The sequence below is a fragment of the Pelodiscus sinensis genome, chromosome 15, assembly GCF_052426305.1.
Source record: "Pelodiscus sinensis isolate ZL-2025 chromosome 15, ASM5242630v1, whole genome shotgun sequence".
NCBI lineage: Eukaryota > Metazoa > Chordata > Testudines > Trionychidae > Pelodiscus > Pelodiscus sinensis.
In genome coordinates, this window is record NC_143066.1 from 30,941,582 (window position 1) to 30,963,097 (window position 21,516).

The 21,516-nt window shown below is 45.7% G+C and overlaps 1 protein-coding gene across 2 annotated transcripts in view; it reads right to left on the bottom strand.

Moving 5' to 3' along the window:
- The window catches only part of TTYH3 (tweety family member 3), a 113,860-nt gene that overhangs the window by 40,440 nt on the left and 51,904 nt on the right, over positions 1-21,516 (bottom strand). For both annotated transcript variants that reach the window (XM_075899611.2, XM_075899612.2), the window contains exons 2-5: positions 11,242-11,411; positions 2,689-2,800; positions 1,300-1,520; positions 378-473 (exon numbers count right to left, since the gene is read on the bottom strand). In XM_075899611.2, coding sequence (XP_075755726.1) covers positions 378-473; positions 1,300-1,520; positions 2,689-2,800; positions 11,242-11,411 — 599 coding nt within the window. The remainder of the gene's footprint in view (positions 1-377; positions 474-1,299; positions 1,521-2,688; positions 2,801-11,241; positions 11,412-21,516) is intronic.

Genomic DNA, 21,516 nt, shown 5'->3' on the forward strand with positions numbered 1-21,516 from the left:
CTACCTTGGGTAGGTGAGCCAGAAAGTAGTTATCAGGGCTAACTATTGAAAGCAAGGCACTCTCAGGAATAAACTCCTTGTCTCCGACATTAAAACAGATTGTCAAACAGATTAAGTGGTCTTCTGACAAGACAAAAAAAAAAAAAAAAAAAAAGGCTTCCAATGAACGTATCCCAGATGATGTTCTACCCCTCTTCATGTAGAGGCACCACAAAGCATAGCTCTGAGTGGTAAGCACACAATCTACCATTCATTGCTCTCAAATATTACTCAGTGGCCCATGAAAGGATCTGATGGCACAGTCTGAAAGACTCAACTAGCTAGTGTTAAGCCTCTGCCCATGTTTTTCCAAGCACTGTCTCAGTGTAAGAACTTACCCCAGGAGAATGGCCTTGGAATTTCTAATTAGTCCAAAGAGCACGAGCAAACAGATCAGGACATGAAACAGAAGTAGGCCCAGGTATCCCAGCCACCTGCAACATATGCAAACACAGATGGTAAGATGACAAAAATTGGTGTCTAGAGAATAGGTGAGCACACGAGAGAAATTTGGTGTTCTCCCACTCCTAGCAAATAAAAACACATTAAATGAACTGTGCTTCTCAGATCACATAGCCAGTCTATAGTGTCCTCAGCTGGCTAGCTCTGTTAACAGGCATGAGAAAGTGTTTGCAAGAGTGACCAAAGCATTATGTTCAATAGCAGGCTTCAAACTTAAAGGTGACTGGTCTATGCAGCTGGCAGAGGAATAAATACAACAGTCCAAGAAATTCAAACAGATATAGAACAAGAATGAACAAGAGCAATTCTGGACAGAGGGGACTCCTGGTGTAACTGCTAAGCACAGACTGTACCTATTCATTTCCCTCCCCAGTAGTGATGGTCAATTCTGTACATCTCCAAGGGCTGGTGGGTAAAGCAAGGCCTCTATCTTGGATGTGCTATAGTGCGTAGCAGGTCTTCATCTTTAGGACACCCAGGTAGCAGGGCAGCCAAGTGCAAAAGATAGCACCATGCCAGCACCAGAGTGTGAGCAGCACACCTTAATGGACTTTGCTTGCCAATAAAAGTCAAGTCACATCTCTGCTCTATTATGTTTTTAACAAAGCTCAGCACACTTTTGCACAGGGAAATAACCCCAATGAAGGTATGCCTAGAATGCCCACAGATTGGTCTAACAAGTTTACAGACCAGCTAGCTGGAAAACCATCAGACGTCTATTTGACCTGAAAAGACACAAGCTGTAGCATCTCTCCTTGCCTAACATCCATCAACTGTACAGGCCAACATGTTGCACACCTGTACCAGTCATATAGATCGATCTGAACAGCCAGTTCTTCCAAAGACAGTTCCTCATTCTTCCAGAAAGGGATCTCTGTTGTTTGCCTGACCAAATCATCCAAGAGGCCCTGGAGTTTCTGGATGACGTGAAGGTAATCAGTGTGTTTTGTAAACGTCTCTTCAAGGATCTGCAGGTCTGGCTCCACTGTTTGGTTCAGGGCCACGGAAGTATCCAACACCTACGGATGAGACAGAAGAATGACAAAAGGAAAAAACCTACATACCTTGCATTTACAAAAAAGTCTGCCAGTCTAGAAAGGAGAGCAGGGAGGGTAAAGATAAGGAGTATCACTGCCAAAAAGTGAGGGACAATTTCTATGCTTGGGGACTGTATCTTCAAGGAGTCAACCTCAGATTCATTTGACACTGAAGATGGAGATCAGTCGCCCAAAGTAGCCTTAGAAAAGATTCAGCAGGGCTGGGCAAGCAAGAGAATAAGCTTATTTCCCTGCTTTTAATCAGGCTCCATTGCTTTACTTTTGGGATGAATTGTAAAGAAGTAGTCTCCTTGACAATTGTGACTAGTTGCTGTCTACTTGTGACTACAAGCCAGCATGCACTGAAAGACCACTGTGAATGTATACAGACTATGGCTGCAGAGAAGCAACAAAATGAAAGCCCCCTATAGCAGGGGTCTCAAACTCCTGGCCCACAGGCCATCCCCAGCCAGAGTGTTTGTGCGATCTGGCCCAGAACTCCCGGCAGGGGAAGCAGAGTGCACTGGTGAGTGAACTCGCTCTACTGCGCTCTGCTTCCCTGCGGCTCCTGCTGCCACAGACGGTTGCAGGAGGGACATAACTTCTGCCTCTGCACCACACCAGCCTCCCAACATCCTTGGGGACGGGGTGCCATGGGGGAGAGCGAGACCCTGGCGGGATGGAATGAGGCATTGGGGCTGGTCACAGACAGCCTCCCCCAGCCCACTCGGAGTCCCAGGCCAGACTGTGCAATCGCCTCTGCTGTCCCACAGGCTGCGAGTTTGAGACCCCTCCCTTAGAGGAAACACTTGGGGAGGATAATACTGAAAAGCACCATATTTATTAACAGTACAATTTACTACTGAGCTACTGTTCAGTTACTGGGCAGCCGCCTCTTCTGAAGATGGAGGAGCGCCAATGTGAAGCCATTTTTAAACCACCCACAATCGAGAGAGAACACACTTGATGTAACATGTTTTATTTGCTTTAATATTTTTAGAAGCAAGAGAGACTGAAGAAATTATCTTCCCATTAACAGAAACAATGGCACACACTTCTCAATTCAGAAATTAACCAAAGACGGACAGACACACAGATGCAGATGTTTCCATCTGCCACACGCACCTCAGTTCCTCGCTTTTATACTTACCCGGTCCTGGACCCCAGCCACTGTGCGGTTTGCATGTCGCAGCGAGTAGGTCAGCCGGTGGACGCCATCACTGGTCTCCCCATTTCCATAGAAGCCAACAGCAATGCCAGCACTGCGAAAAAAAGAGCAGGAGTTATTCTGGGCAAGTTGCTGCTGCTTCTACCGCCACTCCTCCCCTCTCGCCAGGATTGCTCACAGGAGGAGAATAGCACCTTCAGCTCAGGAGTACTAACACTATCCCTATTCCCTTGGGGGGGGGGGGGGGGGATAAAAAAAATCATGCAGAATTGATGCAGTGAACCTGAAAATCAGACTTGATATGCTACACACAACTGTGGGCCCTGTTCAGTGCCTCTAGGCTTTGTGATGTGCACCTTCTCCTCCTGTAAGAAGGTGCACCAATCTGATGGTGTGCTGCAGCATCTGATGAAGATGCTGTATGCATGACATTAGAGAGCTCTCCTGACCAATGTTCCTTCTAATCTTTTCCATGGGCGGAATAAATATGCATGTGCAGCAAGGCATGTGTGAATGTGCATTACCAGTAAAAATTAAAAAAAAAAAAAAAAAAAAGCCAAGCTGTAGGCCCTCTGCTGATCAGCGTTTGAATCTTGCCTGAGCAGCCAAACATATGCACAGATTACAGGGAACACTGCTCCCGTCAGCATAAAAAACTCCCAAACATCTCTGAGCAGCAGAAGCTATGGTGGGAGAGTTTCTCCTACTGATGTGCATACAGCACTGCAAGCACTTTTCAGTTTGCCTCGTCACACAGGTGAGTGGTTTATTCATACCCTTGAGTGACATAGGTGGCAGTTTAGTGTAGATGTAGTCTTACGATTGTAGAGAGCCCATGCCATAGACATCTGTGCATTAATTACTTTGTGCAAGATCCATTTCATTAGATCCCTTCCCCCATTCTGAAACTGCATGGGCATCTATTCTGGCCAGTCCTCCCATTAGAAACCTTGATGCTGTGAGGATTATAGTATTAAGATTGCAGAGCCCTGTACCCTACTGGGGCAAGAGGTTTTTTTGGGGGGGGGGGAGGGGAATCAATTTAATTTTTTTCTAAGCAAGATTGAACATTTAATTAGGAGTCTAACTCTTACTGAGGTCTCACCTCAGCTCCAGTCAGGCAGGCCCGTTTTCCAGTTTATCAAAATCATGATTGGTTCTTTTGGAATCCATTAACCCAAGGAGCCAGAGCATGCAGCCAAGGAACAGAAATGGAGATGGGAAAAACACCTCTCCCCCAAGTCAGTGACATCTCCTTGCTGTAGTCAAGACAATCACACTACTGAGAACACTCAAAGCGTCTTTCCATTCTTCCCTCACCCAAAATCTATCTCCTCGGTTCATTCCCCAATAGGACAGATGGGGGAGTGGAACTGGACTAATTTAAGAAACAGATTACCTAAATTAGGGTAATTGTGTTTTTTGAACTTCCTAGTCCCATTTCAGATTTTGGGCCTTCACAAAGATTCTTGATGCTATGCTGGCCCTCAGGATAACCAGATTTGCTTGTTTCATTGGGATGTTTTTAGGTTTCTAGCTAATATTCATGCTAACCACTTAATTACTCTGCGCCAACTTTCTGCCAATCTCCGGTTTACAGCCACTGCATGGAGTTATGATAGAGGTATAGGAAAGAAATACACCAAAAAAGGTTTCAGAACCAGTCAATATTGCTCTTGTGTTGAGCAGAGGGGTCAGACAGACCGACAGACAGACACTAAGCACACCCTCCTCCTTCAGCATCTATTTGTTTAGTAAAAAGGAGATTGAGCATCCTGAACAGTAGGCATCTCAGGAATGGGCTTTGGGAAGGGATAATGGGCTTTTGCATGAGAATCTGTTCTGGCAAGTGTGTAGGGTTGCCAGGTGTCTGGTTTTGAACCGGACAGTCCAGTATTTGAGCTCTCTGTTCAGGAAAAGAATTGAGAAAATAAATGTCTGGTATTTTCTAAATAAGATGTAATGTAGATTGTGATGTAATGTCAAGTGCGTCCGGTATTTTTGTTGAAACCATCAGGCAACCAAGTGTGCCAGGCTGCCTTTTAGTGCAGATAAATCCATCTTCTGCTGCAGGAAGGTAGGCCCCTTCTCCTTCCCCTTCCCCTACCATTTCAAAAGGGATCAGCAAGACAATGCAACTGCAATGTAACTTGTTCTCATACAGGCAGAAAACCGGAAACAGATTACACACTGGAAGCAAAGCAGCTGCACAGGTCTGTCAGTCCCATGGATTTTCCCAGCAATCAGGGCTTCCATAAAATTATGAAGAACTTGTCCTGTAAAAGCCTCAGTCAAAAGGTTTTGCACAGAGTGAGCAACTGGCCTACATCTTGATCACTTCAGAAAGGCAGAAGTCTAATGACATTTTCAGTACTAATACAGGAAAGAGATTAAATTCCCATGAACACTTTTCCACAGAAGCACTTTCATCACATAAATGAAATTGGTAATTAAAGAAAACCCTCCAGATGCCTCCCTGCTGAAATTTCTCTCTCCAACTATAGCTGTAACTACAGGAGGAGCTGTAACTACAGGACGAGCATTAGTCATAAGAACAGCCATACTGGGTCAGATCAGAGGTCTATCTAGCCCAGTATGCTATCTGCCGATAGAGGCCAATGCCAGAGGACCCAGAAGGAGGGAACACAACAGGGAACTGTCAAGTAATCCCTCTCCTGCACCCATTCCTAGCCTCTATCAGAGGCTAGGGACACCATTCCTACCCATCCTGGCTAATAGCCATTGATGGACCTAGCCTCCATGACTTTATTTAATTTTTTAACCCTGTTAAGAGTCCTTGTCTTCACTACCTCCTCTGGCAAGGAGTTCCACAGGTTGACTGTGCACTGTGTGAAGAAATACTTCCTTTTGTTGGTTTTAAACCTGCTACCTATTAGTTTCATTTGGTGACCCCTAGTTCTTATGTTATGGGAACAAGAAATAACTTTTCCTTACTCACTTTTTCCACACCAGTCATATCTCCCCTTCAGTTGCCTCTTTTGAAAGCTGAAAAGTCCCAGTCGTTTTAATCTCTTTTCATATGGGACTCATTCCAAACCCCTAATCCTTTTTGTTGCCTTTTCTGAACCTTTTCCACTGCCAATATATCTTTTTTGAGATGAGGCAAACATATCTGTACACAATCAAGACGTGGGCATACCACTGTTTCATAGAGGCAAAAAAATGTTCTCCGTCTTATTCTCTATCCTTTTTTTTAAATAATTCCTAATATTTGGTTTGCTTTTTTGACTGCTGCTGCACATTGAGTGGATGTTTTCAGAGAACTATCCACAATGACTCGAAGACCTCTTGCTTGAGGAGTTATGATTGGGACAAATTCAGCAATAAGTCATGAGCAAAGGGGATAAAAACCAATAGTACAGGGCTGCATCTTGTACTAGAAGACCCTTGGAGCCATGTCACTGCACTATGCACCTTATTCCCCACCAAACCCATGCTTAGTAGCTAAAGGAAGTAGCTGGGGGGGGGGGGGGGGGGGCGGCGTGAAGAGGAGGAGGGGAGAAAAATCTGAGCAGCACACACATTTCCGGGAAGCGGAGAGCCTTTCGACTGTGTGTTGAGCAAGTGAGTCCATTCTAGGCCATTCTTCAGAATGAGGGAGCACACCCTAGATCCCTATGGTTTTTAATGGACCATGATACTGCAGCTGCATTAGAGTCACAGATGAGTTCAGAGCAGGAGTCAGCTGCCTGTTTGTCAGTTTTCTCTGCACGGCAGCAGCATTTTAATCAAAACAGATCAGTAACAGCACCCTTCAGCAGCAGCAGACACTTTATATTTAATAATGGGCACCTTATATTTAATACAGCCAGGTGTCTGAGCCAATTTTATTGCCTCATGTTCAGTTAAATGCTGACCACAGGAAGTTTGTCTCTTGCACAGCTGACCACCAGACACACAGCCATCAGAGGATTCCAGAGCTGCAGCTCTAGAACAATTGCAGTGGTTACTCTCTTCCTTCCTTGAAAAATGAGGCAAATGTTCACTCTAGGGATGTAAGAGTAGCCGATTAGCCGACTACTAGCATTCCTACTGTCTGATAGAGAGGCAGCAAGGAGGATGGCGGGGGAGAGGAGCAGGACCCGATGCTGGGGGAGCCATCTTAAAAACCAGTCCTCCCCCCTTCCCCCCCCCCCCCAGCACCATCTCCATGGTACCGCTTGTCTCCCCAGCCCCCTGTGCTGGGCCAGAGGAAATCTACTCCACATAGCATCCCAAATCCTCACTGGGATCTCCCCCCCCCCCCACTCCAATGGACAGGGGCTGATGCCACTGAAGCTCTGCAATTAAAAAAAAAAAATGCATGAGGAGCCAGGGGACAGGTTGCCTAACTCCTACTGCCTTTTAAATTGCAGCGGGGTTTGGTCCTGATGCAAGCCTAGGCAGAGCCAGCTGCCTTCCTCTATTGACTAGAAAAATAACCTCATTTTAACATCCCTACTTTACTCCAGGGCTGTGGTGTCCAACCAGTCCTGAAGCAGTAGCCACTCTAGCGGCTACTGCTATAGCGAACTAGACACACTCAATCTGCCAAAGACCCACTGGGCAAATAGACATGTGGCTAGTGGCTAGCATGTTGGACACCACAGCTCAGCATCTCTCCCACTAAGAGACAGCAATTCCATGGGAAGGAAAGCGATTAAAACTAGGGATGTAAAATCCCAGTTAAACCTAAGGTTTAACCAGTCACCTGATTAAGTGGACTACCACTGTTGCCTCTCTCCCCTCCCCTAGCTTCCCCCTCTGGGGCAGCAGGAGGCTTCCAACCCACCACAGAGCTGCTCTTGGGTACTGGTTAACCAGTACCTAGTAAGCATCACCCAGTTTGGATGATGCTTACACAGTAACCAGTTACTGTGTTAATTAGGGCTATATGAATGGATATCAGGATTGAAGATCAAGGCAATTCAAATTAAAGATACTACTGAAGTCTGCAAGTCAAGATGCATGTCATATGTCCATTGTGGAACAAAGACACTAATAGTTACATCACCATCAAGCACTACTGAATCCTGTTTTGCCAAGAAGAACCACTGAAATACACAAGCCCTTTTTACAGAAACAAGATTCACAACAAAATGGCAGTTCCCTTTCCTACCCAGTGTTCTGAGGGAGAGAAGGAGAGAATAAGCTGTCTCAGGTCAGGGGAAGGCAGCTGGTGATTAGAAAGGAAAAAAAAAAAAGGGGGGGGGGGGAAGGCCGCTGGGAAATTCTAACAGATATTGTAAACCTTGATGGCCTACAGCAAGCCAATGAATAGCTTTGCTTAAAAATAAAAAGTGTCTTACAGTGTCTTAATATAACCTAAGAATATTTAGTAATAACTACTAAGAATACACTGTGCGTATCATAGTAGCGGTTCTGTCCTGTGGGGTTGGAGGGGGGTGGCTCCCCCTCTCAGAGTGTTGTTACCTCAGAGGTCATAGGGCCATTCACTCAAATTTAGCTCCCACCACCACCAGCCTGTCACTGAGAGGAATGGCTGGGCCAAACTCGAGTAATAGTGTATCCCCTGGCAGCAGACAGTAACACCAGGTCAAGGAGCAGAATCCAACCAGCTCTGTGGGAGGTCTGATTTCAAGTGCCCATCTAAAACAGCCTCTAAGTCTCTCCACAGATGCAGAATGCACAACACTTCAAGTCTGCCAAAGCTGTGGAGGCGCCATACTCTTACAAAAAAAGGGGGGAGGGCTCAAAGCAACTCATCCTGGGCACCCAAAAATGGTGAAAAAATTAGAAGCCACTTTTGAAACTCTATCTTAGCAGGCATTTGCCTGAAGTTTTATAGAAGCAGTAAGAGAGGGGTTGAGGCTAGGGATGTAAGTGGATAGTCAAGTAGTCGACTATCCAATAAGCCTAGTCTTATCAGGTAGTCAAGTCGACTACTCGCTCCCCCTCCACCCCCGTATTGGGCCGGGGGGGGGGGTGGGGGAGGAGGAGGGAAGAAAGCAGGAGCCAGGTCTTTTTAAGCCAGCTCCCTCCACCTCCCCTATGCTGCTATCTCTGTGGGAGGCAGAGTGAGCTCCACAAGCAGTGGGGTGAGGCAGGGGAATTGGGTTAACCCTCATGGTTATACACATGAGCCCAGGCCCATGTGTATACGTTCACATCCCTAATACCCAGTCAACTAGTCTGGTTAGCAACACAAGTTAATTTGGAGCATCTATACCCATTAAGGTGAAGAACAAGCGAAGGGCTTCCTGTTATTGTTCTTTAGCCAGCCATAAACTCTTGTACTCCCATATCTAGCAGAAGGACACCTTAAAAAGAGGAAACTTACCAGAGCTGCAGGTTGCAAAGCCAGTACTCAGTTTAAGAGAAAGCAGCATCTAGACAGCACTTTCAATTACCACCAATGATTATGAACTACTGCTTCATGAGCTAGCCAGTTACCAATTCAGGAGGAGGGCAAATTTCAAACAAATGAAGAGACTAAAGAATTTTCCTGGAGGAGGAAGGAAAGAAGATATTGCTTGGACAGTCAGATCTTTTCTGTAAGGACACATTCCTCCCAAATGACACTTGGCGTAACACCTAGAATATCAACAATTGAAACAACTAGTTGAGATTTCAGAAAAGAATCTCTCCAGATTAGTGATATCACACTCCATGAAAACTCGTGTTTGAAAATAATTTGGTACAAAGCCTTACCCTTTAACCTGCCTACTTTGGGAGGCACCAAACCTACAATATCTCCAGTCTCACCTTTCTACAGTTTAAAATCTTATTTCCACTGAAGCCTTGAGCAAAATCACTGCAAAACAACAGTTATCAAAGAGCCTGCAGCAGCACATTTATAAATAGCGTCAATTAAAGCCCCTCTTATGAAAGGACTAGGAACACAGGAATTATTCTCTAAAAACTATTATTTCCCCTTCCTGCAACACTCCACTCAATACATCTGTTTGAGCCCAGAAAGGCACAGTTGCTACCTGGACAGAAGCCCCTGTGCGCCAAGACATCAGCCCTTTTCTAACATTTTGAAACTCAGCCTTTAAAAGTGAATCCATCCCCAGCTATCTAAGCTCACAATACACTACACTGTTCTGCTTCACTGTGTTTGCTCCAGCACTTCAGAGTGTTTCTAGTCTTCATCCTGTGCCTGAAAAGGTCAAATGTGAACATATACAGAGTACGAGCTAATCCCTACTCAAGCAACTAAGCCCCTCATACACAGAATACTGCCCCTCCACCATGAATGCTCAGTCCAAGGAGCCATCTACCTCACCAGGTAAGGAGAAAGAAGGGGAAGAAACAAAGACACTTCCCTTCCCCCTTTGCTTTCCTCAGAATTGAAGAATTCCCTGCAAGTTCAAACACCAGGAGAAATGCAAACTGATGCCAAAGCTCTCTAATGATTCTGCCAGGCTTCTAGCCTTTTGCAGTGCTTGTTCAACAGAAATGCACCTGATCAGTGAGTTCAGGACTGCATAAGTCAAAATTAAGGTCGGCTCTAACTTTGGTAGTTTTGCATGGTCAAGGAATGCATGATCTCATCCTAAGTATTCTCAGAATACTTGGAAAGAAGGACAATAAATGCTAACGTGACTCTGTAGAACTGCATGGAATTTCTAACCCTAAGCCACCATAACCACGCTTGGGAAATTTTCAGAGCAGGGCTGGTTTTGGGAATAAGCACCATGGCCACAGAAGACAGACAAGCCCAAGTGCCGCCAAAGAGCAGGGATTTATCCACATGCAAGGGAATTTACTCAGTTCACAGACTGCAGTACTGTATATTGTTTTTGCCACATTGTCCAAATAACCCCCGGGTTTGTTTCAGAAACTGTTTAACTGGAATCTATTTACTAACTCCTTCCACTAACTCTTTGGAGGGCAGGAATTCCTGTCTGCACCAACCCAAAAGCAGAATCCAGTAGGACTATATTCTCTCATTATCCACTTGCTGTTAGTGTCCATTACAATCAAAGGTTTCTGGCACTAAAACAGCTAGCAACATCACTAGTGATCCTCAAGGCAGTGTATCGGGCTTACAAAAGGGATTAAAAATGCAGAAGTGTGGAACGAGGACTGCAAGCGCTGGACACTATTTATATTGAAATACTGACTTCTTCCTAGTTCCAAGAGGTAGATCCATGCCTCTTGACCCTAAAACTACCTCATGTATTTACTTAGGGGAAACTGCTTCCAAAGTAAACCCCTGACTAGGCCTGATAATTTGAACTGCACCCATCTTTAGTAGTTCTTCAGGACAAGGTTCTTGTTTAATTGTTAGTAAATTGCAAGTCTTCTATTGTTATAGTCATCATAGCCCCTATACAGTAAGGTGTAGAACAGTCATCAGAAGAGTCTATGCTGGATTTTGAAGTTAGGAAAATACTTAAAAAAAGAAGAGGAGGTTGTTTCCAACAATACTCTAACCAATATATTGAGTCACTGCCTCAGTAGCTGATGCTCAGCATATGTATTGTGTGGGAGGGATGCAGTGTAGGAAGTGGCAATGACAAAATAGGGGACATTAAATTTACCATGTAGACAAATGTAAAAACTCACCTGCAGACAAGGGTTGCTATGATAACACACCAAGCAGTGCAGCAGCAATCTGCATTTAAGTGCTCTTCACTTTTTCGATGGCGGCAGCACAGCCAGAATGAGTAGAACAGGAGAAAGAGGAGATCCAGAGCAAGGCAGGACAGAGCAACACCACCTAACAGCAACAAGGCCTGAGGGGTGGGAAAAAAATATCCAGTTACATCAGAAGTACCTCCATGGCATAAACACGTGACAGAGGATTTATACGAGCCCCAGGGATCCGTCAGTCATGGAATCCACCCCAGAAACACAATTTTTAGAAGACTAAGCGTATTCATTATTTTTTTAGCCCTTGTAGTTAGACAAACTCCGTGCATCCTTTTGTGAATGTACGCTACAAATAACCAATGTGCTATTGTCTTCCTCAGTCTAAGTCACATGAATAAGTCAAGATTTGCCTTTAAACCAGAGCAGATATCAGTACTGAAACAGCTGGTTGAACTGTCTATCTACAAAGTTCCCCTCCCCCATTTCTGCTTTTACCTTAATCTTCATAAATAAAATATTCCCTCCAAAGTAAATGGTAGATAAACACGAAGACTAGAAATCCAAGTGCATGAATGTATTTGAAACAAAATGGTGGGATTTATTAGCCACACTTGAAATACCTTTTTTTTTTTGGGGGGGGGGGGGGGGGGTGAGGTACTTTAAAGCCTCCTCAATGCAGCAATATATTGAAGGTTCCAGCAGGGCCAGGATTCTCTCACATACATAACGTAACTAAATTGTTTTTGTCGAACACCAATTGAGACGTGACTACACATATGAAATGCTCAGTATCAGAAATAGTTTGTGTGCTTGTCTACTTCTATTCATGTCTATTGATTCCTTCAACAATACCGAATTAGAAACTGGAGTGAATGAAGTCAACTCCAAATTCATCAGAATCTCAGTGAAACAAAAAACAAGTCCTCCACTCAGAACATTCTAATAAATCCACAACTCTCTCCCACATTTATGTAATAAAAGAGATACTTCAGCTGATGGCATTTAATGGCTACCAACATCCAGATTCTATCCAGAAAGCAAACATCATTTTAAAATGGCTTTAATATCTGGAATGGAGCTCACTGATTTAATGCAAACCCAAAATTCTTAGTAGATGCCAACTTAAATATAGATCTGTATCAGTATAGGCAAAACAAAGGATTTTTAAATCAACGTGATTTCCCAGATCACTCTTCTCCCTTATTTTCTTGTACAATCCCACACCATATTACAAAGAGGGTTTAAAAAAAAATCAGATCTGTAATTAGGGATGTTAAATATTGGTTAATTGAATAGTCGAATAACCTCATGAATTCTTACTGGCTAGTCAACTAATCTATAGTCCCCAAGGATGGGGCCGGCAGAAGCACCGTGGGGTCTCAAGCAGGAGCTGGTTTGCAGCAGAGCAGGGTAGCAGTAGCCCTTTTCCGAAAGGCAGAAGGGGGGGGGGGGCGCGCGAAGGGTCTGAGCTCTTGGACCCAGCATGAGCTGGAACGGAACTGGGTTGCCTGCCTACGTGGCTCCTAATACACTTGAAATGAAGAGCCACAGCGGGGGTAGGTCCCAGACCTGGCACGAGCCAAAACTGAGCCAAGCTGCTGGCCTATAACAAAAGATTTACTAGGAAGGGAGGAGGGGAGGGAAATGCATGTAGTCTATAGCATTAACCGATAACCTTTTGCTTATTGATTAATCAGTTAATCGACTACACTATTCTATCCCTAACTAACTCCTAGCTGATCAGACAACCGACCTGAGGAATATTGCAAGTACACGACATGTGGTTCTAAGCAAAGGCTCTTACACAATCGAATAAATACCAAGATCACCTCTTCTTATAGCAGGGGTTGGAAATCATTTTTAATGGGAGGAGGGGGGCGCTCCAAGATTTTGGCAAGTGGTCAAGGGCCACAATTCTAACGAGGGACTGTGGGGTCTGGAATTGGAGGTTTGGTCCAGAAGGGATCTTGGGGTAGGGGACTGGGATGCAGGAGGGGGCATGGGGTCTGACAGGGAGTTTGGGTGAAGGAGGGGGGTTGTGACCTGGGAAAGGGGCTTGGGGTGCAGGGTCAGGGAGGGGTATGAATGCAGGAGAGGATTCTGGCCTGGGAGGGAGTTGTAACCTGGGAGAAGGGGGGGAAAAGGGAGTAATAGAGGGTTTGGGTGGTGGCCTGGGGCAGGTATTTGAGGGGATAGAGAGGAGTAGGGTGCCAGAGGCAGGCTCTGGCTAGGAGGCGCTTGCCTAGGCGACTCCCAGCCGGCAGCCCTGCAGGAATCTGAGGCAGGCTCTCTACTGAAGTCTCAGTTGGCTGGCTGCTCCATGTGGGGTCTGATCTGGGCAGCGGGGAGGGGAGGGAGGAAAATGGCTTCACACACTGTCCCTGACCTGAACAAAGTTTCTCAGTTCCTACTGGCTGGAAGTTAGCCAATGGAAGCTGAGAGATTTTGCTGGGGGCTAGGAACAGCATGCAAAGTCTCCCTCCCTGGCAGTCCAGAGCAGAAAGCAGCCCGCTGTTTAATGAGTGAGCTATTCTCTGTGTAAGGGTTCCGGCGAGTGCTGGATCCAGTGGCTGGATCCAGTGGCTTGGCAGACTGGATCCGGCCCGCTGGCAACCTCTTGCCCACCCCTGGTCTTAGAGGGATGGTTCATAGATTTTTATTTTCTTTCCCAACCCTCCTTCTGTTTTATAGATTTTCCCCCCAACTAGGCTAGTGGACTGAGAAGTCTTGCAAACTGCATAGTTCAGCGTCCCTCCAGTCAAGCAAATGTCAGTGTTGACAGAACTTAGTGCCTGTCAACCATACATCATGAGATTTGCAGCAGTTTACAGCTTGCCTGTTGGATCACAGACAGCCCTCACCACAATCTTGAAACCATGCTTTGAAAATAAATCTATAGCATTTACCAGAAAACCAAACACATACCACCGCTGCACTTAATAAATGGATACCTCGCAAGATAGCACCGATAGATACACATGCATGGCTGAAGTTAAAGAGGGATGGAGAGTTCCATCCCCCGCAGTTGAACAGAGTTTCTGAAGAAAGAGGGGCTTTTAACAGGCCAGCTGTAATCCCACTTCTCAAGGCTAGCCCTACCAGCACACGACTAAAAGCACTTCCCCTACTAAGATTCCTTCATAACACCTTAGGGATGGTCCCAGGAAAATTGCATATCAACAACATTCAATGGATACACTCAGGGGAGCCATTACTCCTGGAGACAGGAGCCTCACTAATAATCTACCCTTTTCTAAGCCACCATAGTCTCTCTTCAGAGGTGAAGGGTTGCATGCTGAGCTGCAGCATGAACAAATACTACCTTCCCCCATAAGAAAGAGTGGGTGAGACAGGAACCAAACCAAAAGTCAGGATTGTGAAGTGACGTTTGAATTAGTTGCACTGTACATATTCACTGGAATGAGACTTGTCTGTCTCTAGGACAGCGATCAGCAACCTTTTCAAAATGAAGATCCAAACTGCATCAAGCTTCAGAACAAGTGGGCAACAAAGAGCCAAGATAAGAATGTCTCTTTGCATGACTCAAAAAAATATACAACTTAATATTACTAATACAGGCAGTCCCCGGGTTACGTACAAGATAGGGACTGTAGGTTTGTTCTTAAGTTGAATTTGTATGTAAGTCGGAACTGGTACATATTGTAGGGGAAACTCTAGCCAAACATTTTTTTTAGTTTTGGATAGCATAGGGAAAGGTTAACTCCCCTCTAATATTTGTTTTGCTGTCTGTTCCCCTGTTCAGAAGATTTCACATCTATTTCTGTCCCTGTGACAAACTCAGGACTAAAGGAGTAACTCATCAAATACCAAACAGCTCTGCACCATGCTTTGAGCTAATAGCTTTATTTCCACACACCACCCAGGGTTCTAGGAGGAGGGTCCTTTTTTTGCTAACACAATGAGGCCAGCACTTTGTTTGTTTTGGTGGAGTCTTTGTTTGCCCAGGGAGCCCAGCATGTATAGGGGGAGGAGGGGCGGAGAGGCTGCTTTTGTCTGCTGTTCGGCAGCCTGTTGCTCAGGGGAGGGGGCAGCCTGTTGCTGGCAGGGGGCTGGGGGAGGGCAGCGGGCGTGGGGAGGCACATTTCCTCTGCCCGGCAGCTCTGCGGGACCCCAGTCGGAGCCGGCCCGAGGAGGAGGAGGATCCTAGGACCCAGGTGAGCGAGCCCCGGGAATGCTCCTGCGCATGTGCGGGAGTTGCCTCACCCCGTTCGTATCTAGGGATCCGACGTAAGTCGGATCCACGTAAGTCGGGGACTGCCTGTAATGGACATGATAAATAGCATAAATGAAACACTGTACTCCAGGACAGCAGGTGCAGCAGGGGAGGTTTAGATTGGACATTAGGAAAAAATTCCTAACTGTCAGGGTGGTCAAATATTGGAATAAATTGCCAAGGGAGGTGGTGGAATCTCCCTCTCTGGAGATATTTAAGAACAGGTTAGATAGACATCTGTCAGGGATGGTGTAGGTGGAGCTTGGTCCTGCCTTGAGGGCGGGGGGCTGGACTCGATGACCTCTTGAGGTCCCTTCCAGTCCTATTATTCTATGATTCTATGATTCTAGGACTTGACTGGGACTTCTGCAGCTGCATATTTTCACACATTTCTTTGACCAGTTATGATGTAAACTTCCAATTCAGCTTTATGCATGCAGACTATCAATCTTGAGTGCAAATTACCTTTCATGCAACTCAAATGAGAGAAAGCCTGCTTACACATACAGGTGGAGCCAAACATTGACAGCAAGGCCAAGATGACACACTTCATGGTACTGATGTGACTCTTTCCAAAAGTGCAGAGTCAGATCATCATTGTGCTCCAATTTCTTCATGTCAGTCTGTTTGTGCAGTTTTGCCAATTCTGCACATTGTCAAGCAAGGAATTCTAAAACAGAATTCAGCTTGACAAATTTTTCCACCCCAATATCTGACTCCCAATATCCAAATCTCTGACAGGTGCCTTGAATGACTGTCAAATACTGTTCTCCTTCAGATGCTTTCTCTGGACAAATCATGCACTTCAAGAGAGCAGGTGTTTGCAAAAGTCAACAAAAACAAGAGACTTGAATGCCATCAGGAACGCAGAAACAAACCTGGCAAGCTGCTGCAAATCAAGCCTATTTGGATTCTCTTTGATACGAATCATGAAATTGGCACATTTTGAAAAATTACAAATCTGCCCATCTCAATATCTTTGAAGACTACAATCAATTTTGACTCCAGTTCAAACACTGCCTGCTACAGAGTCAGGATTGTATTTCCTTGTAGCTTAAGATTTAACATTTTCAAATGACCAGTAGTGTCAATGAGATGGTAAAACTTTAGCAACCAGTCACAATCTGAAAGCCCGATGCAGTTGACACCTTTCATATCAAACAAAGACTTGATCTCATGAATGCAGGCAGCAAAACAACAAAAAAAACCTGTCACACTATAACCAGCAAACATTGTGCACTAGTAGATTGGGGAATTCGGAATCTACTTCCTCGAGCAGTGACTGAAATTGACTGTGATTAAGGGCCCGGTCAAGAATCCAATTGGCAATGCAAACAATCAGTCCCATTACATTTCCAAATTTGGTTCCACAAGATGGTGCGCAAAGTGCCTCCTGATGCACAATGCAATCAAAGTTCAGCTATTGACAAGAGTAAGGAATCCCCTGTATTTGCCATATTTGTAGGTTCATCATCCATACACACAGACACAAGATTATCCAACTGTATTTCCCTCTCGTTTACAAAGTTCACCACAGTTTTAAGGACATCTTTGGTAATCTCTCAATCATTTCTTCGTGCACAGCATTTCCACAAATATATTGTCCCAGAATACACAACTGATTAATGTCACCTATGTCAGTTGTCCTGTCCAAAGCCAAACGAAAAATAAGTTGCTGTACTCACATTTGTTGCATAAGTTGCATTTGTTCCTTGTTCGATGGGCCTTTCACAGTTCTATCATGAACTGTTTTTGATGACAATGGCATGTCTCGAATATTTTGTCCTTGTTGTGAAACCCGTCAAATAGTTCATGACCAATTTTTAGCATACATCTCTTCAAATAATCCCTGTCAGTGAAAGATGCTGTGCGAGCCTGCAAAACTGGTGAAATTTAAGCTTCCACTTTTTTTGACCATGCCACCAGGCTAGTTTGTCCAATATGCATTTTTTTGCTGCAGTTCCTCTCAGGCTTTTCATGTGTCACCTCTGGGGTATTTTGTAGCAAATGCTGCATGTTTGGTAATTACATGTGTTTGTTTACAGTCTCTCACTATAAATGAGACTGTGGAAATGCAGGCCTAACCACAAATGCACACAAGTCTGCCCACTCCTTTTGAAATGTTCAGTACTCCTCTTCTCCATTTTTACTGTTGGGGGTTACAGAGTTCACTATGATGTACAGTGATGGAAAGAGTTCTTGACCAATCAAAGAAAGATTATGCACGACCCCCCCAATAAGTGGAAAGGATGGGTGGTTGTTAAAATTAACAGTTAAAGGTGAAATAGACAAAACTCATCTTGACCTGTGTAATTACGCATTTTCTCTTCTTTAATTTAAAAAATTGTGTATTTTGGGAATGACAAAAGAACCATATTTGGTTTGATACGGAGCCATATTTAGCTGTAGAGCCAGAGGCTGCCGACCCGTTCTAGGATAATGCGATCTGAAGTGAGCACAGAACTTTGGCAAGCTTCCCCCCCCCCCCCCAGCCAATGGACATGCACCATGGGGGGGGGGGGGGAGGAGTCATACGTGCCTGGAGTTGCTAATCCTAATGACAAACCAATTCAGGACCCAGAGACAAGCTAGCAGCAAAAGCCAGGCTTCAACTAAAAAGACAGGCCAATGCTTGCTTGAAAGGATTAAACCACTAGTATTTAAAGATGAACTGCAGGGCTGAATAAAACCCTTAGTCACTTTATCCTGAAACACTAAATCTGAGACTATTATCTAAGGCTACATTATTCTGAGTATATTTAAAATTATGTACTTGGCCTTCAACCACAGACTCCCCACGCTTTCAGAACCATTACAGTAAATGATGCAGGAACCATACTTATGTAGAGACAGCCCGAACGAGCAACATTTTGCCATCGCAATGACACTTCTGCCAGAAGTCAGAATCAAGCAGTCCTTGAATGAGAGCGTAAATCTAAGTAATATCAGGCAGACTGGCAGGTTGTAGCAGGAACTTTTCCCAAACAAAAAACCCAGTGATCCACAGGGAAGCAGTGGCTATGCAGCACTGCTAGGATAGAAAGGAAGCCAAATGAAACTGGTTTCCGACAGATTCAATACACTGGCTCCAGCCTCAGAGGATGGCTGTTCCAACAACCTGCTCTACTTCCTACAGGTTTGCCATTTAAAGCTGGCCTGACTCACGGAGAGTTAAATTCAATGTTTATAATGACGCTAATAAAATGAAAAGGAGCAACAAGCATCCAGATCCCAGTGTCAAGAAGGGGGGGGGGGGGGAGAAGAGAATCTCAAAGCAATAGAGACAGTCGAGGGACAAGAGACTGCCACCACTCAGTCGATGGCTAGCACTATCTGCACACTTGCACAATCATTCACATGACTACTACTTGCTTCATCCCTAGTTGTCCCATCTTGGCTATGCCACTGGTTCAAATAGATGGGTCCTGACTTCAGGGTGGGCAAGCAACATTAGGGTCACCTCCCCCCCTTCAGCTGACCACTGGTCAGGGACCCCATAAATGGGGGCTTATGCTCCCCCACCCAGCATGTAGGGCTTGACGCACACTGCCCCGGTGCGCTCCTGCTGGGGAGGGGGATTAGAGGCTTGCCCTTCTATGCCCATTAGGTTCTCCCTGCGAGGAGCAGGATCAGGATGTGGGGGCTTGCCTTGATCCTCCTTCCACTCCCGGTGCTCTAGGTGGCATCAGGATATAGGGGCTTTCCCCGTTCCAGCTAGTGCTCCCAGTGGAGAGCTGGGTTGGGATGCTGGGGCTTATCCCCCTCCCAGCTAGTGCTTCCAGTGGGGAGTAAAGTCAGGACTTGCAGGGGAGCAGTTTGGAACTGATGGCTCCAACTGCCTGGTGCTTGCGGCCAGGGCTTGCCCCAGCTCTGGTGGTCCAACTACACAGCAGGATCGGGGGCTTATAAGCCCCAACTCTGCTCATTGGGCATTACTGCCAGAGAGCAGAGCAGAGTTAGCTCCTTTAACTACATTCTCCAAGCCTGGCTGGAGCACCAAGTGGAGAGGGACAAAGCCCCGTGTCCAGGAAGGAGCAGACCCAGGACTGGGCCAAGGCTATATGCCCTGAGCTGAAGGGACCACCGCTGAAGGGGAAAAGGTAGTTCAGTTTCCAAAGCAGTACACAGGCAATCCCTGGGTTACATACAAGATAGGGACTGTAGGTTTGTTCTTAAGTTGAATTTGTATGTAAGTCGGAACTGGTACATATTGTACCCCAGGTGTCCCAGATTCAGCAGCTGCTGAAACTGACCAGCGGCGAGAAAAGCCTGGTCTGCTGGGGGAGGGGGGGGGGCACTAGCTTCCCCCCCCCCCCAGCAGACCAGGGAGACACGGAGCAAAGCCGCAGAGGACGCGGGTGGCGGGACCGCCCAGACACGCCGCAGTCCCGCCACCCGCGTCCTCCGTGGCGAGAAGCTGCTCCGTGTCTCCCTGGTCTGCTGGGGGGCCTCCCCCAGCAAACCAGGGAGACGCGGAGCAGCTTCTCGCCACGGAGGACGCGGGCGGCGGGACCGCCGCAGCGCGTCTCGGCGGTCTGCTGGGGGGGGGGGCCCTGCAGCTAGTTTGGGGTTCCCTCACCCCATTCTTAAGTAGGGATCCGACGTAAGTCGGATCCACGTAACCCGGGGACTGCCTGTACTTCTTGACCTCCAAGGTAACACCAACAGGGGAGATTAGTGCCAAGGGTAACTAGCTTTACTGATCTCAGAGGGGTAGCCTGCAACTTTAAGAACAAGCAGCAGTCCTGTGGCAACTTAGAGACTAACAAATATACTATATCATGAGCTTTCATAAGTTAAACCCATGTTAGAGGCATCCAAGTGGAAATTATAGACTACGGAGTGTATAAACAAACAAACAGCAAAAGCAATTACCGATGGATTGTGGGACCATTTCTAATTATGCTAAGTCAGTCAGGTGGGATATATCCCATTCATAGCTTTTAATATGTAAATATGAATATCAAAAGGCAGAGGAAACTGCCTTTGCAGTGTACCCCTATCCTTTGGAACGAGTTGAGACCACCAACTCTTTGTTCTTAGTCTAGAAGTTCTCCACCTGTGATCATGTGGGTTTGATTCTTTTTTCTAGCTGCTGAGATTGCAATAAAACCCCTGCAGATACACTAAGGCTATGTCTACACTGGCGGCATCTTGCGCATGTGTTCTTGTGCAAGAAAACAGTCACACTGCCATGTGCGAGCTGTGCTTTTGCACAAGAGCACCCATGGCACTGTGGACGCTCTCTTGCGCAAGAAAGCTCTGATGGCCATTTTAGCCATAGGGCTTTCTTACGCAAGAAATCACTGCCGAGCATCCACACTGCCCTCTTGCGCAAGAGCTCCTGCACAAGAGGGCTTACACCTGTTTTAAGGAAAAAAAAAAAAAAAAAAAAAAATAGCTCTTCCGCAAGGAGCCCTCTCTTACCACGCCGTACTGTAAATTTACTTGCTCAAGAGCGGGTGGGCAGTGTGGACGCTCTGCAGATTCTTGCACAAGAATGGACGTACTCGTGCAAGAAGCCGCGAGTGTAGACATAGCTTAATACTTTCCTAATAGCAACTTCTCCATGTTACAAGCTGCTGTTAGACACAGACAACTAACCATCATGCATGAAGAGAAAGTGGAACATGTAATATATGGAAAAAAGATCTAATGCTAGGAACTAAGATGACCCTATCTATATGAGAGCTTGAAAAACCCTTACCCAGGCTGCTAAACAGCTTCAATGTGATATTCGTAGTGACTGAAAGTTCTAACCAGAATTTAAACTTGTGACCTGGGAGGCTGTATCTACACCACAAAAAAAAAGGTCAGAAAAAGATATGCAAACTGCAAACCGCAATTTCTTCCACTTTTCTTCCAAAAGAGGCTTTTCCAACATTTGGCTGAGATAAGAATTTGGCTGCAATATACTTGTGTAGCATCTTCCACCATTGATCTAACAAAAGGCTTCCGTTTAAAGAGTCAACTATTTCAGTCCACTAGACAGTTATGGATTTTAAACTAAGTGT